Genomic DNA, 16,698 nt, shown 5'->3' with positions numbered 1-16,698 from the left:
GTCTTTGTTCTCCCCCAGGACTTGTTTGCCTTTGAGCGTGATTTAGCATTGTAGGAATCTGTTATGCGGTCGCAAAACAAACACCTTCCTTTGAGGGCCGTGGTTTCCTGTTACAGTAAATGTTATGGAGCTATCACCCAAGTCAGGATCCAAAACAGCTGTCCGTTGTGATTTTGGTTGAGTGAAATCAGGGAAGAAATCCATGCTCAATTCTGTGCTTAGCCACAGGGTATGCAAATCAGGTTGGGAAATTCAGCCAGCACTTCCATTATTTTTACCCCAGCTCAATCATCACTGGAAGGACCTGTGCATAAACCCCATGGTAATTAATATTTCTCAGAAATCCATTTCAATTCCAACCTGTTCTGTCCCTGGATGTCTCCCACGCTGTTATTGATTAAAGTTAGCTTTGAGTCATTTTAATGGAGTTTGGCGCGTTTCCTTGAGCTATGAATATCTCCCTGAAGCATGTGAGGAAACCACCAGTAGTCCTCAAAGCGTACAGGGCCTTGTTTGCTTCATTAGATCCGTGTAAAAGTGCTTGCTCTAAGCTCCATAAACGGGGCCAGACCAACGTGAGGGCCTGTGAGATCAGCCACAGCTCTGTGTTGGGTTGCGCGGGCGAACTGTGCCATATTCTTTGTGTTATCACATTGTTCCTCGGCCGCACTGGTTAGAGCATTCTCCTGAGTTCAATTTGAGGGTATTTTTATGTCCTCTGTTGTTTACTAATTCAGATGACAGTGTACCGCCTGTAACAATCTGCTTATAGTTAAATATAAAAAAAAGAAAATACTTTTAAAAATCTGGGAAACAGAGGAAAGGGTATATGCGAAATGGCACTTAACATGTTCCTCGATCCATTTTAAACGGAACAGTAATTCTATGGTATTAGCCATCGAAATGTGCAGCAGGCAGTTTCGTGACATGGCTTCTGAGAGCGACCACTGCATTGCTCAACGATATTTCACGAAGACCACGGAACTAATATGCATTCAGTATTGTATGGGTCTTTTTAGCATGAATGCAAGCCCTGGGCGAAGCTCGTCTTCAGGCCAGTGCTTCATGGGGACGTTGTTGACCACAGCAGAGCCGGGCTCTCATGTGTGACTAATGGAGGGAAATCGTGAGCAGTGTCATAGTAAATCAGATACCTCAGTACAGATCCCAGCAATAAACATACAGTCGTATCATGATTTTAAAACTTACACACTTACATCTGGGACCTGGAAAGAGTAAACTAACACTGTATCTGATGGCACTGTGTATCTACAACTAAATGTTGGAACATGAGGACTTTTAACCCTGTTTTGAGTGATACATTAGAGCTGCCTGTAAAAGAAAAAGTTGCAGAAATGTAATGGAGTCATCATTGATTTTTAAAACTGGCTTCCATGGATTCTGTACCAGACTTGCTTGTTTTGCAAGCTTTTTATGCATGAGTTTGGTGAGATTGGCTGAGATCTAGAGGATAGGTTGTTGTGTCAAACAAAACAATAATGTATGTATGGATATGGTAATATGACAAATAATTAATGATGTGTTAACATTTAGGACCTGGATTTAGGATGCATATTGCAAGTGTCACTCAGCAAGCATGCAAAGGGCATATTATTACCGATCAAACTAGGGTAAACACTCGGTGTGATGCCTTTCTGCATATCATATTCACCACAGGAGGCCTGACATTTGTTTACGCCACCCTCCTCCTTCTCCTCTCTGCCCTGTATGATATCCGTCTTGCTAATGGTTTCTGGCACAAGCCTTCCACGTGTTCCCACCCAATTTCAAACCCAGGCCCCCAGAGGCTATGAGTTTTTTCCTTTCTCTCTTTCTTTCGAGAGGTGGGGTGGGGGGGGGGGGGGGGTTGAGGTTCCAGCTTTGATGATGAAACAGCAGCAGGAGATTAAAGCATACCTTTGCCGGGAATCATCGGAAGGACGAGGCCCTTGACATCCACTTCAAAGATTTCAACGTTGCGCGGCCTCCACTGTGCCCTTGCCTCAACTTGAACAGCAGAGGAGTCTGGTCACGTCGCTCTCCCTGGATCTCCTCAGTATGGATCTTGCACTTTTGTCTTTGTGCCATGTTTAGTTCCCCCCCAACTGAATTATGAGCAACACAGTTACTAAAGATGTTTGCTTAAGGATGAGTCAGAATCAAACTGGATTTAATCACTTACTTACATCTTTTTTTTTTTCCTGTCGTGTCTGATGGGCAAAGGCCCGGACCCGTCACAGCAAAATCAACGTAATCATTTATTGCCAGCGACCTAGAAAACTACTTCAGTTGTTTTATTTAGAAATAGCTCTACCAACTAATTTAAGTAAACAATAAGGATTTTGCATGGTTTTTGTGTTACGCCAATGCTTTAGCAGATGTACGTACAATAGAATTTTTCACAGATGTTTCCATTGATGTCATCCAGGGGCTTAAGGGGCTGAGATCAATAAAATATCCCTCATGACCGGTAATCATTGTGTGCATGCTACACAGCCATGGGTCGTTCTGATGTATAGGGTGTCCTCTTTCATAGCTGACCACATTGCTCAGCTTGAGGTGAGAGGGATCCACTGCTACTTGTTGCTTAATGCCACTGGAGCAGACCAACAAACAGGTGCTGATACATACTGCACAAGCGACATTTGGTGAAAAACCAGCTATAACAGTTAGCCCAAGTATCATAAAGTCTACTAAACCTACACTTGCCCCTCATGACCAAGGAGATGTTTTTTCAATGACTTCACCCTGGGTTATGCAATTCTTCTCCCCTGACAATGTCTGTCTTCACTATTGCTGTTGACCAGATATGCACTCTATTTGGCAGGTTGCAGATGTTGCAAGCATGAGTCACAAAAAAACACACGATGTCGAAGGACACGTGTCCATGACGACATCACACCCGCCCCAAGATAATCCTTTGAAGGCAGTTATCACCACACACGTGGGAACCGAGAGGAAAGGTTGCACAGCCTTGCCTGCGTTTTGGACACAGAGGCGAAACAGCTGGGGCGGATTGCGAACATTTCCCCGGCACATGTGAATGATCTCTTCTTCCATGTCACCGGACAGTTCCCCACAAATGTTGTTTACTAAAACATCGCAGAGGGATCGGAAAAGAAGAGTCACTGAGTCACTGACCATACCAGAGGGAGGGGTATGATTCACAGGGGTCGAGGGGTGCTCCTTTCTCGTTTGACAATTGTCACTGCCGCAGACACTGGGAGACTCCAAGACTTTGAATGAGGAAGAGGCAATTCGCAGAATAAAATGTCAAAACCGCAGACCCTGGTTATTGCCAGCAATACCAGCCTCATAGCCAGACATTCCCATGGTCTTAAAGCTAAACGTAACTTGCACATTTGATCGAGAGTCAAATGTAAAGGAAAGTCTCCACATCTGCCCTCTGTTTAACTAGAATACAATCAAATAGCTGATTATCTTAATGGCAGAACAAAGCAGTCAGAAGACAGCACACATGCCACATAGCAAATAAAGGCATTATATATAGTCACTTTTATGAAGACATGGCCTGTTTTCCCACTATAACCATTAAGAAGCACTGCAACCCCCCCTACACCACATCACAGAAACTGGGTCCTGTGACACACTACTTCACTGCTTTCTTTTTATTTTATAACACAAAATACTGGATGTCATCATACAGCATCGCCATGCAAATGTGGCTTTCATTAATCATAATTACTCTCCTGCAGAAAACCAGCATGTTACTGAGGGGGAAAAAACAACTTTAATTCCATATTTCATCTGAAGGGCTGTCAACAAAATGTTCAAAATTACTATAATGAACACCCAAATTGAGCTCAAAAACATTTTAGAAAAGAACCAATACCGGTTAATTATTACAGCCCAGCACTGAACTCTCAGCCTTCCGGTTCACAATGATTCACTTGCATGCAATGTTTCTTGTGCAGTATGTCCCAGGTCACTCCATCATATTTTCATTTAGTCATACACAAAGCCAGCATACCACATGGCACTTCTTCAAGTTCCGCTTCCACAGTGAACATACCTCAGAATCCTAAACTAATAATCAGCCCCATCAGCTTTTTTTTTCTTTTATTGGTTGCCGCTCGTATTTTGGTACGCAGGCGGGGCCAAAGGGACACAGATGCAGGTGCAAAGTCTGGCCTTGACTTGCTGTGACTCACTACTGAGAACTGGGTCAGGGCTGCGCCCCAAAACTGACAGCGCTGTGGTGGGCTGCACTCCACGCGTAGAGCTGCGCTCCAGGATAAGTGAGAAGCTCGGTGGATGGCGAGCAGGGAGAGTCCTGTTGAGTTTCAGGTGAATTACCCTTAACAGCTCACCCGTAGGCTGGGAAACCTCACCTCCATAATATTGACACACAGAGCTTCCCGGAGCTGTGAGAGCTTTCATTAGCTACGACTTCTACCGCAGACTCCGCTATGCATGAGATATGCCATTACAGAAACAGTATGCCGCAGCAGACATCCGCTGAGGGTTACTGAGCCCATTCTGTGCGAGGCCAAGAAGAACCTCATTCTTTCAGAGGGCAAATAAATTCAATACCCGTACCTGTTTTGTTTAATTTGGTCGGTGAGCATTCTTAAAATAATCTCTGCAGTTCAGAAGTTTGTGTCCTCTAAGCTCCCTGCCGCTGGGGCAGGGAAAACAGCACAGGTCAGATCAATTCATTCCTGTGTCTCCTCACCATAAAGTTTTCCATTGCTCCACCACAGCAAATTAGCATTCAGCCCGTCATGTTAGACAGCCTGACAAAACAAATAAATAGCAACGCGTCAAAGTCCGAGTCGCTGCTCTCACAAGTGAATATTTTCCAAGATTTCCGTTTACTTTTTCGAGCCTGGTGGTCTTATTTTATGAGCAATTACCCTCTTGTCTGGAACGTGGCTTCAGTGAATGCAACAGGAAGATAAATGAAATAATTTTGCATTTCCATTTTGTTTACGAGGGACAATGACCTTAAAATCTCCAGCAGCCGTGACATCTGAATCAAAGCAGACTCTGGTTCGGTTTCTTTTTTTCTTTTCCTTTTCAGAGGAGAAAGCTGCATTAATCTGATGTTTTTCTAATCTGTTTGAATGTTTTTACAGTTGTCACAGCCATCATGTAACTGAATTAGCGTTCAAAGAGAGGCTCTATTCAGGGAATGGCTTTCACCTGGCCTCTTGATCTTGGAACACTGTAAGATAGGTTCCATTGATTTAGGACAACCACACTTTCAATCAAGCCTTTTTCTAGTAGTCGACGTGCAGGCACACACATGCACTCATTGCAAAGGACATTTTTCACTTAGTACTCTAGTTTTTTGGAATGAAGCTCTACTGTACATAGAGAATCCTTATTTGAACAGGGAATGCTTGGTAGATAGTATGTTTGCACATTTCTGAAAATCTTAATCCCAGTTTCAACATCAGGTGTACGGTTATTAGAGGTGTCCAGTAAGATATGGGAGGGTGGTGTGCGGTGTTAGGATTTCCTGCCTAAAATTTCAAATAAACTGTACAATATATGGACACACATGGTCCACACTTCTTGAATGAGGCAATATGAATGATAAAAAAAGACTCAACTATATCAAAACATTATAATGTTTTGTTGGGAACCGATCCCTCTTTCCCAACGGCTATCAGCTCCAAAAATATTGATATGCTTTCAAAATTACACATTCATAGACTAAACCAACTTTATCCATTGGAGAAAAATGCACACTCAAACTATGGCACTAAAAGCTGGAAATGACATTGGTATTGAGCCATGATAGCGAGGAAAATCTGTAGAAATCCAGGCTGCAAGAGGCGAGCATCACTTTCTTATCCCTCGAAAGAGGCAAACAAAGTACGTTTGGGGAAACGGAAGGAGAAATCATGAGGGCGTTTAGGAAAACATCTGGAGTGGAGGCCCCTCAGAAGAGAGGGAACCAGGAGGAAATTACAGCTGCCGCACAATGATTCAGTGCGGAAAGTCTTCTCTCGGTTCCTCTCTGATGGATGGTAAAAAATGCAGGTGTGGAGTGTCTTTGATATCAGAAACCACATGTTTCATTTAAAGAGGTCTTGGATTGTCAACGAGGAGACCTGCTTTATATAGCGGCGGTTCCGATCGGGAGGCGCAGGGATCGCACGGATTGCAGCGCGTGGATTGGAGCAGTGCTTGCCAGCTGCTTTAATCAGGCCGGCGATGACGCTGGCGCGGGAGATAGCGCAGGGCTGCAACCTCTCAGGGTGTCGGCCCTCGTCACTGCAGAACACCCAACAACGAGGAGGCACAGAGGGCCTCTCCAGCAGCCCCCTTCCTCCTTGGTTTCCCTAATTTCACCCCATCTCCGCCTCCCCCTTCCCTGTGCCGAGCCTTAATTAAAAGGGAAATAAAACAGTGATAAAAAGGCAATGCCACGTTGGGATACATTAATTATACCAGCATTCCTCGGCTCTGGGCTTTAGCCGGATGGCTTGCACCGCTGTGATTCCGGTTGAAATGTGAGAATTTCTGCATGAATGGCATATAATTACTGTATAAATATAATTAATATTGTGATTTTTGTTTTGTAAAAAATGTACCAAAAAAAACCTTCTGCCCGCCACCCAGAGAATGTGTGCACAGTTCAGATGTTTCTCAGTCCTATTCCATGTGTTATTAACCAGGAGTTGGGCAAGCTCAAGTGCTTCAGTTCCTGCTTCCAGAAGTTTCCCTGATGTTTGCCTTACAAATCACTGGGCCCAGGGGTGAAGACTATCAGACTCCTCACCTCTGCACCGCATCATTCCAGGGGGGTCCTGCTCCCTTTCTTCAGCCTAGCTGAGCAGGACACGTTTGACAGTGCTGTCACTTCCGGTTATCACTGAACTTTACCTTCTTTCTGTCTTCTTCACAGGGACCTCAGCATGAACAACATCAGCGAGCTCCAGCCCAGTGCCTTTCACAACCTTCACTTCCTGGGAGAGCTGTGAGTACAATACAACAAACTGCACACAAAAAGAGAATACAAAAACAAAATGTAGCTTCAATGTGTATTTGTTAAAAAACAAAAGAAATAATGATGAAAATACAAGATAATAATAATAATAGTAATAATAATAAAAAAAAAATAATAATAATAATATAATAAATATCATCGTCATCATCATCATCATCATGAATATTGTTTCAGTAACATCTTAGTTTTCTTGAAGTGCCTTTTAAATGGCATTAAACAGCGCTACAGATTGCAGGTGCTGTGATGCACCCCATAAGAATCATAGGAACTGTGTGTGGGTGCTTGGGGTCACCTTGTGAACAGAGGGTCTGGGGAAATGCGCAGTCTTTCCCGTTGGACCTGCTGCTCTGCACTGTGCTGGTCCCGGGCAACGGCACGTGCCCGTTCATGGCTGAGTTTGACAGCGGTCCCCCTGTGAGCCTTATCGCAGCAAGCTTTGTCTAAGCGGTGGTGCGGGAGCAGGGGCTGCTTGGCAGAGAGACACTGGCGTCCAAATCAGAGCTGGAGCTGACAAGAGGAGTGGCTCTGCAGAAACTCGTATACAGCATGGTGCTATTTATAGCGGGCGGTGGAGGGGTTACCAGAGCCCGTTTCTTGTACCAACCAAAGAGTAGAAACAATGGAAAGAGCAGAGGGTCCAAAACCCATGCCCAGACCACCAGACATAATTTCACTCTGCTTTAGTAGGATGGAAAAGTGGAAGCTTTGTCCCTATTGTGCCAATTAGAAATATACGGCACACACCTGCTTTTCAGACTTCAGCTTTCACTCCCCAGGGTGATGCGTCATCCCTCAGGGGAAGGAAATGAATGAACGCTCTAGAAATGCTGAAACACAACCTGAGGTTAAATCCAAGCAAAGCGACTTTACATTCATCCAACCAGGCAGGTCAGCGGAGAACAGGTCCTCTTTCACAGCAGCAACTTGATACGCGAAATAAAGAAGTTGAGCGTTAGACTATCAAATCAAAACAGAGCAAAAGAGGTGCTAATCCAGGTAATATCAGGGCACCAGGAGTGAAACGGCAAAATGCTGACTGCAAGAAGGGTGAGGTAGAGTTTTTTGTTTTTTTTTGGGGGGGGGGCGGGGGGGGACTCCCAGTAAAAGGATGAAGAATGAAGGCGATCAAAGACGTTCTCGCTGACTCTGACACTTTTAACAGCAGAGTGAGGGTGTGAAGTGAAACAGCCACGTCAACCGAGTCGGCCCACACAAGGTGCCTGATTCCTAATTTTGAGGGAGACTAAGGTGACGCGCTGTCTGTACGGCGGTCTCAGGTTATGCACGTGTGTGTGTGTGTGTGTGTGTGTGTGTGTGTGTGTCTGTGTAAAGGACCTGGCAGTGAAGGGGGTTCCAATCTCGCCTGGCCTCTGGGGTTCCCCAAAGGGGCAATTTGTTCAGGTGAAACCCAGCTTAACTTGGCCGAAGGGAGCGCGCGGAGTATCGAGTGTTAAATTGAAAGCACCTGGACGCCAGCGTTCTCTGAGTGACAGGAATACTACGGAACAGATGGGACTCGCGTTGCGGAAAAAAAGAGGACGAGGACGAATATTTCAAACGGCTCGCGGATTTGAAAGACCTTGGCACTGTCACTGGGGGCTGTGAATCCAGCACACATGTGAGCCATAGTCGGCCAAGGCCAAGGCGAAGGGGAAATGTAATATTCTCTGAGAATCAATATTTATTGTACCTTTGACAAGGGAAACTGCTTTGTCTTTTGTTCTAATCAAAACAACTTCCCCATACACCTCTACCCTTCCTCTGTTCCTGTCAGCACCAGCAAAGCACTATATTTAAGCACAAGGCACTTATGCTCACTTTATTGCTTTGAAAAGAATGTAGGTGCAATGAAGCACCTTTGGAAATACGCGCTCAGAACCAAAATGCCAGAACGCTAGAACCGGGATGCTTAGAACACACTAATCTCGCCCTTCTGATGGGTGGGATCAGAATGCAACCAAATTGAGGTCCAATCCGAAAGTCATGTGATTGACATCATATTCAACAAAAAAAAAAAAAAAAAGGCGCAGAGAAAAAAAAAATTTCCATTACCCACACTGATTGTTTCATGGATGATGAATGGCTCTATTACTCTTTTCTGTCAATTTGGCCAGGTACTGGAGTCAGGACATACGCAATATATTCCATGATGATTTCCTGGCCAGGGGAGCACTCTCAAACCATGATTTAGAAAATTCCAAAGACAATATTTTGATACACCCCAAAGCTTCACGCAGTGAGCAGCATAACTGCAGGATGCAGGATTGTCTGAATCAATAATTGTCATTACAGTTGTTTAGCAGACGCTGTTGTCCGGAGTGAATAACAAAGCTTATTATTTTTTATATATTATCCATTTACTCATCTGGATATTTACTGAGGCAAGTCAGGTTAAGTACCCTCCCCAAGAGTCCAGCAGCAGTACTGAGAAAGTAAACCTGCAATCTCTGGGCCCTGTCCCTTACCCCTATACCAGAGTTTAAATTTTAAGCAATTTATGTAGAATGTCCAGCCAATCAATCATGTTTTCAAGATGACAATGGTGATCCATTAAGCATCTACTTAGTCTTGGAAATAAAAATTCAATTTTAAACTACTTGAATGACTTGCTATAAAATTTAGAATGATGTATGTTCAGATCCTTTTATTGCATTTTTGGGCTTTTTGCAGACCTTTTTGCAGTTGTCTTATTCCTCCATCTGAACATTGACAATTTGGAGGGTGAATTCCTACGGAAAGACTGGGAACCAATATGTATTTCCAGAAATATGCAGAAGAATAAAAAATTACAATAACAGGCACTGATAAGAGCATAAGGAGAGAAGAGGGAAAGTATTCTGTTTGGTGGAATGAAAAACTCATTAAAACTTCCAAGAAAAAGTGCCTTTGAAAATACACATTAAGGAAATATAAACCCCCCGTTTTTAACTTTGGAGTGAGAAATAGGACAGGCATGCCACTAGGACATTTCTCTACAAAGTTGAGAAAATAAAGCTTGGAACTGTTATTGAAGAGAATAAGCCATGTCTTTTCCAGTAACAACCTGACTGACTGGATTACCAGAAGTCCAGAAGGAATACAAAGCATTGGTGTGTCCTGAGGCTAGAACCCAGATCCTCCTTTCTTGCCTCTGGTTGCACTGTCTTGACCTCTGGGAAAACCTGAATTTACTGTGTCCCAGTGGCGTCATTAGGTCCGATCATGCGGGGCTATAGCCCTGAATATTTTAAACCTAGCCCCGAATATTTTTGCCCTGAAAAAGGAGGTGTTTATAGCAAAACAACAGACTGTGTAACGGAGTAGAACTTGACTTGCAGCGTCCGAAGTTGTGATAATATTTATTTTGAAGGGATGCCGATCTCCCTTCAAAAAAAAAAAAAAAGACAAGCCCCAGGCAAACTTGACTTAGCCCCTGATCTTTTCAATAGCTAGAAACACCCCTTTTCTGAGAAAAATAGGTGGAATGGAAGGTGAAATCATAATCTTTTTTGTAAATTATTAAATAATTGTTAATGAGAATGCCCTCTAGTTCTCTGAAACGGATCCTTATGGAGCAGGTCCAAACTTGAAACCATTTTAACCAGAGCGGATGAGGAGAAGAAAAGATGCTTTATGAAAGCACACCTGATATAATTAACTAAATAGGACATGAAAGCCAAAAAAGCTTTTTTTTTCACTAGTATCTGCTCTCTCCTCGGTATATTGTCAGACTCCACATCAATTACAGCATTTGCCATTTCCCCCTATATATTGATACGTACAGTAGTGTATAGTGCTTTGATTTTGCGTACTTTGGATTTGACTTTATAAACTGTTATTTTTTATTTTTGCTTTACTTTCTATTGGCAGTATTGCTTAATCTGATTAGGGAGTTAAAGGATTTGGTGTGCTGTGTGTCTGATTTCATAACACGTTCATGACGAATAACGAACTTCAGCATGCCGTTTCTACAGCATAAACTTTGTGTGGAAAAATTAATGGACTGCCCATCGCTAGGCCATTTGCGTGCTCTATCCATCAGACTGATAGACTGGAAACCTGGAGACCTGGGAAAAGACTCATGTGATACATTTCATCCGAAGGCGCTGTGAGTAATTAGCCTGGGATCGTTTATTAGTAACGCTCACGGAATCTGGAAAACGGGGAGATGCTGTGCTTCCAGGTCCTGGACAAGCCCCCAGGCTAAGCTGCTAGTCCTCCATGAAACAACACACTTTGCTGTTGGCGATATGAGGCTTCGCTTGGCCCCAGAGCACTATGAAACAAATATTTTTATTTTATTCATGGTATGTTACTCTATTGAAGAATGTCAAAAGTGTAGTTCCTGTCTTCCTTTCTTTTGAAAAGGAATGTGGATTGCACAGGTAACGCAATCGGAGCAGATGGTGAGATGACTGGGAGGAGTTTCAGGGGAACGCTATCGAGTGACCTGGGGCTCGTCCTCTAGAGAGGCACCGGCACCGCTCAGCCACCCAAGTTCTGAATGGAGCCCTTGGGTAACATCCAGGAACCTTCCCAGCTCCCTTGTGTGGATTTCAATAAACCCCTCATGCAAGGGAAAGTTATGAAGTGCAGGCAGTTTGTCTGTGGGGCAGTACAAAGAAAACACCAAGGAATAACGGCTAAGCAAATCACCCGTTATCTGGAAAAACCTCTCGATAACTCAGCACCTCGACCGGCTTTCATCTGGCAGTTCTGCCTTTGTCCTGGACTTGTAAATTTCCATTTTCACTGGGGTTACCGATCCGCATCTACTGTGCGCACTCCACAACTCTTCGGACAGAAGATAAAGCGTGCTGCACGCTGGCAGTGTACAGTATGCACGTGGGTAAACGTGGCAGCTCTGGCTCCACACGTTTCTGCTGTTGCGCTATGCGCCACTGGCTTTCGCTTGCTGCTCCCAGCGCGTACGGCACGGTCAGCGGAAGACGGACGTCCTCTAAACGATACGCGCTGTCTAACGGTGAGATATGCCGTCCGCAGAGGCAGGAGGCTGATGGGGAGAATGCTAATAGCTCTCAGCTGGAATCACAGCGCGTTGGGCCCTCCATGATAAGATAAACAGAAGCAGCTGAGATCTCCCCCTGTTGATTTATTGTTCCAAGCCGATGTTCGGGCTATTAGGGGGGCTGAGGGTGCCGCTTTTTCGGCGGGCCCTCGGACACAGCGGTAATCGCCGATGGGAGTTAATGGGCAGTGCATTGCCCCATTTGAGAATGCTTACCTCCGCGGTTTCGAAGGCCATTAATCAGCCCGCCATGACAGCTGCGGACCCGCTCCAGCTCGAGTTTCGTCGTTTCACATGAATTACGGGGCCTTGTTTGTTTTGCTAATAGTGATTCTCGCTGCGTGGGAACGGCTTGCACATTCTCGCACACGGCATAGGGGCCTAATTGAAGGCAATGGCTTTTTGCTCTCGCCCTAGATGCGGCCAGCTATCTCTGTGTCCTCGTCTGCCTCGACGTAACCCTCAGCTATGCTAGGAGTCAGCAGGATCTATATAGGTCAGTGACTGGGCTATTCCAGTGGAGAGGCCATGCAGTTGTATGCATCTGAAGGACTCCAGTCGACAGAATCTGTGCGGTTGCAGACGTTCTATGTAGCATGTTTGGAGTGAAAGGTCAGAGCATGGGACTGAAACTTCAGGCAGTGGGACATTATTTGTCTTGCACATCACTTACCTCATGACAGATATGACGTCAAAAAGTCCTTCCCAGGAAAAAAGAAACAGGCCTAAAGAAAACCCTCACGAACCGCCGCCGCTGGTTTGTGATCTTTTCAGCCTGAATCTCAGCGAAATGACCGAGCTGCGCATCCGCTGACTCGTGATTAATAAAAGCTTTGAGACCCGAGCAAAGCTGTGTGTTCAGTAAAACCCCTCCGTTTGCTGTTTTCACAGCAGATGCCTGAGGAAAGAAAAAAAAGTGTGATTTCTTCTTTTCTTTTTAGGCCGGTTGATAGCAGGGATGAAAGAGGCTAGAACGTCAGATGAGGAAAAGGGCCCAGCTGCGTTTTAATGTCTGCTCTGGGCCACTTCAAGCATACCGGTTTATTATTATCGTCCAAAAACAAAACGCAGCACTCAGGTCTCCTGTGAATCCCGCCTTGGATAAGAAAGGAGATTTTTTTTTTTTAACTAGCTCCACTGCACACTTTCATATTGTAACATTTTATGTACAGTATTTGTTTCTTTGTAACATCTCCAAAAAGGATATGACTGCCATAAAGAGGGTTTTATGGTACAGCGACTTTCACCATTTTGAAAGGAAAAAAAAAACAAGACTCGTTCCAAAAGGGAAAAATAAAATCCTAAATCTCTATACCTTTTGCTAGCCTTCTGATCCACTATATATTTCCAGCTCGTAAAGTCGACCCATGTGCTTTGTCTGATTTGGTTGTTTAAATCACGTACGTGTGATTATGAGCACTAGTGAACCTGACACCTCTGTTGACACATCAGTGCGTATGGGCTTTTAAAGACTTGCATTTGTCAAATGCATCCTTCCCAAATGAATCATACATTTTCTTTTTTTTCTTCGGGGGAGTAGAGAAATCGGGCCATAAACAAAATGAAAATAAAAAACTCCCTGCAGATTCCCCTCATTTCAGCTCCAGCTTCCAGTTAAAAGTAAATAAGAAAGGAGTATAACAAATTAGTGCGATCTTCGGCGAGTTTACAAAAACAAACCACCGTGAAGCAACACAAACCAAGGCACCGTTGGCCATGTGTGGAAATCAGGTCTGTTTCAAAGTTTAGGTGTAAATCACATTTGTGTATTTCAACTAAATTCACGTTTACATTTTCACCATGCAAAAAAACATAAGTGGCAAGAAACCATTAGAAATGCATGGATAACAATTTCAACAACTGGATGGGTGCTGTTGCCAGTGATATAATTCTACGCAGGCATATGCCGCTAAAATAAACGCCAAAAAAGAAATTTTGCCAGTCTTTATTCAATGTTCAATATTGTATCCTATACTGCATATAGACACATAAACATACAACATAAACATACAATATAATAGTGTTTTTCATCAAACACCAGTAAAACACTTCCATAAGCTGCCACCAATAAATAAAGTGATTATGATTGACGAATCTTGTGCGCAGCGCTATACATTGAATGAGAACGACCTCCATTCATGTATCACTGACTGCAATATCATTGTGAAGCTGGATTTAGGCAAACACACTTCTGGCTGAGAAGTCCTGTTGATTTCCTGGTCTGCTGCTTCCCCAGGTCTGACTTTTGCTTTATTTTTGTTTCCTTTTACCCCTAATTATGCAATGTAGTGTTTATTTGGCTACGGGAAGACCTTAAATCCTCCCATTTCACCTCCTCCTGGGGGAAGGGGGGGAGGGCCTGGCAGACAGAAGCCTTTCAATCACACCAGTCGTTTCACTGGGTACTCGTTGTGTAAACACAGCCCGGGTCCCAGGAGCGGGAAAAAAAGCAGAAAAAATGTCAATATGTCCCGTATTCTTCAACACAGCGTTAGGCTGTAGACACAGCGGGACGGTGCCAAGGTTGTCTGGGGGAAAACAGACTCATACAGAAAATGTTGATGGCGTTTAAATTTCCACATTCGACTCTGGTACACGACCAAACAGACCATGTGTGACAAAGTCATCTCTGCTGCAGGACCACAACGTCCTTACGGCGCCTCGCCGCCACGGAGGCCAGCTCCATTGGTTAAGATAAATGCATTGATGAACGAACCAGCTAATGCGTGACTTAACAGCACAGCATGCAAAACATGTTTATGATTTAAACAACAACCAGCAAACAAAGCTGGATGAATACAATTGTGCGCAGACACACTATGTACATGGATGAGTGAGAGGACGTGCTGTAATGGTACACTGCAGAACAGCTGCCGTGACGAATGAGAATGAGCAGGAGGTGGTCCGGAGGTGCCTCTGTCTGCATTCAGACCAGGGCAGGTGGGCAGTCCTGACCTACCACAGTGCCATGAGAGCGGAGCTCTGCTGAATGTTGCCGTTAAAGAAGGAGCCCTGTTGTGGTGTAACAGCGCGGGGCGTATGGAATGAATTAGGCCGCCAAGGCTGCTGTTGCCATTAGCTACGCAGGCCCCTGCTTGGTAATTTGTAACATGTCGTGTTTCATGAGATGGTCCTTAGATCAGCTGTGGAACCACACGGCACATATAACAGGGACAACGGGAGAAAAGGCAGGCTACATGGCGAGGAGCTGATTTAAAACCTGTCAATTACGAGTCGAGGCTTCAGTGGGGAAGCTATTGAGTGTTTTTTTTTTAAGTGACAGGAAAACGATCAGTCATCCGGAGTGTAAATATCTCAATGAGCCAGAGCGACACCAAACCAGTCTATTGTAACTTAAAATTTACAAGAGGGATGGGTCGCGCTAGTGCTCTTTCTTCTTTCCACATTGACTGTCTGATCCTTGGTGCTGATGCACAGCATTACGCTGTGAAAATTTAATATGAGTGTTCACACAGCAAATACAAGCAAACATTTTGCACATCATTCGCTGATTCTCTCAAATAGGATATCAGTGACTTACTGTGACAGACCAGACAAGTATATTTATATGTCATGTGAATAGTACACACACTTTCATTTGTGACTTGTTTATTAACTTGAATCAATTTTCACCACAAAAGGAAAGGACGTCATTCAGTTTACTGCATCTTTAACGAAGGTGGACAACTGTTATAATGGCCTGCTTCCAGCATTAGCATGTGAATGTCTTCCATGATGAGGGTGAGGAAGGGGGAGTTTCAGTGTGAAAATGCCTGGGTTTATCTCCACTGGAAATATAAAATAGCATGTGACATTGGACTATAAACATGAGAAAAAGGAAGAGAGAATTCCTTAATGCACAGTGACAGGATAACACACAGCAGCAAGTAGGAGAAAAAACAAAAACCCGTGCGAGAACAGCATGATCCCTTGCATACCATTCAGAACAGAGTGGGGGGGGGGCGGGAATAAAGCTCAAAGTGGATAAGGTGCAGCGCTCTGATCTAATGTCTTAGAGGGATTCCTAACGACTCCCCGATTCCCCGGGCGCTGCCGGGATGACACAGTGCATGCTGGATGATTTCATCTCTGAGAAAATTCTTGGCTGTGAACGACTCTCCCCCCCTCCCCGATCTGGTTATCTGTGGTCGCACTATTTGCGTCAGTCATTCCGGCGTACTGCGGGCGATAAGGGGGTGCCAGGATGCCTGCGCCCATGCTGGGCTTGGGTCGGGATCATGAGAACTCCGCCGCTGCGCTTTGTAAGGCCTCCCTGTGGGCCCAGGAAGATTTACACCAAGGGCCGGCGTGTTCCTCAGTGCGGCGTGTCTGTAAATCGGAGAATTCCAGTTGTGGCGTCCAACAGATAACGTGAAAGATGCTCCACGAGCACAAGAAGCGTGTGCATTAAAATCATTGCACATCCGCTCAATGGAGACAAGATTTCTAAAGCCGTGTGCGAAAAAAAAACCCTCCTGCGATGTAGAAACAACTGGATGTGGTTTGGTCGTGACGAGCCGCGCCGTTTGGATGAACCACATCACTCGCGTTCTGTCATTGGGGCCTGCAGAGGGTACGTCAGTCTGTAAGCATCTGCGCTAATCATGATTAATCGGTGTGTCCTCCGCGATGCAAGTGAATCGTGGAGGGCCGTTGCTTTTCAAAAGCACATCAAACACAACATGACATCGAAAAATAATAACAGTGC

General features: G+C 44.6%; 1 protein-coding gene across 1 annotated transcript in view; it reads left to right on the top strand.

Moving 5' to 3' along the window:
* LOC118780397 (leucine-rich repeat-containing G-protein coupled receptor 6) overlaps window positions 1-16,698 on the top strand; it is an 85,613-nt gene that overhangs the window by 32,912 nt on the left and 36,003 nt on the right. Inside the window, exon 4 of the mRNA XM_036532852.1 lies at window positions 6,881-6,952. Within this exon, the coding sequence (XP_036388745.1) occupies window positions 6,881-6,952 (72 nt within the window). The remainder of the gene's footprint in view (window positions 1-6,880; window positions 6,953-16,698) is intronic.

The sequence above is a fragment of the Megalops cyprinoides genome, chromosome 7, assembly GCF_013368585.1.
Source record: "Megalops cyprinoides isolate fMegCyp1 chromosome 7, fMegCyp1.pri, whole genome shotgun sequence".
NCBI lineage: Eukaryota > Metazoa > Chordata > Actinopteri > Elopiformes > Megalopidae > Megalops > Megalops cyprinoides.
The sequence above is the reverse complement of the archived record's forward strand: the minus strand, read 5'-3'. Positions and strand labels throughout refer to the sequence as shown.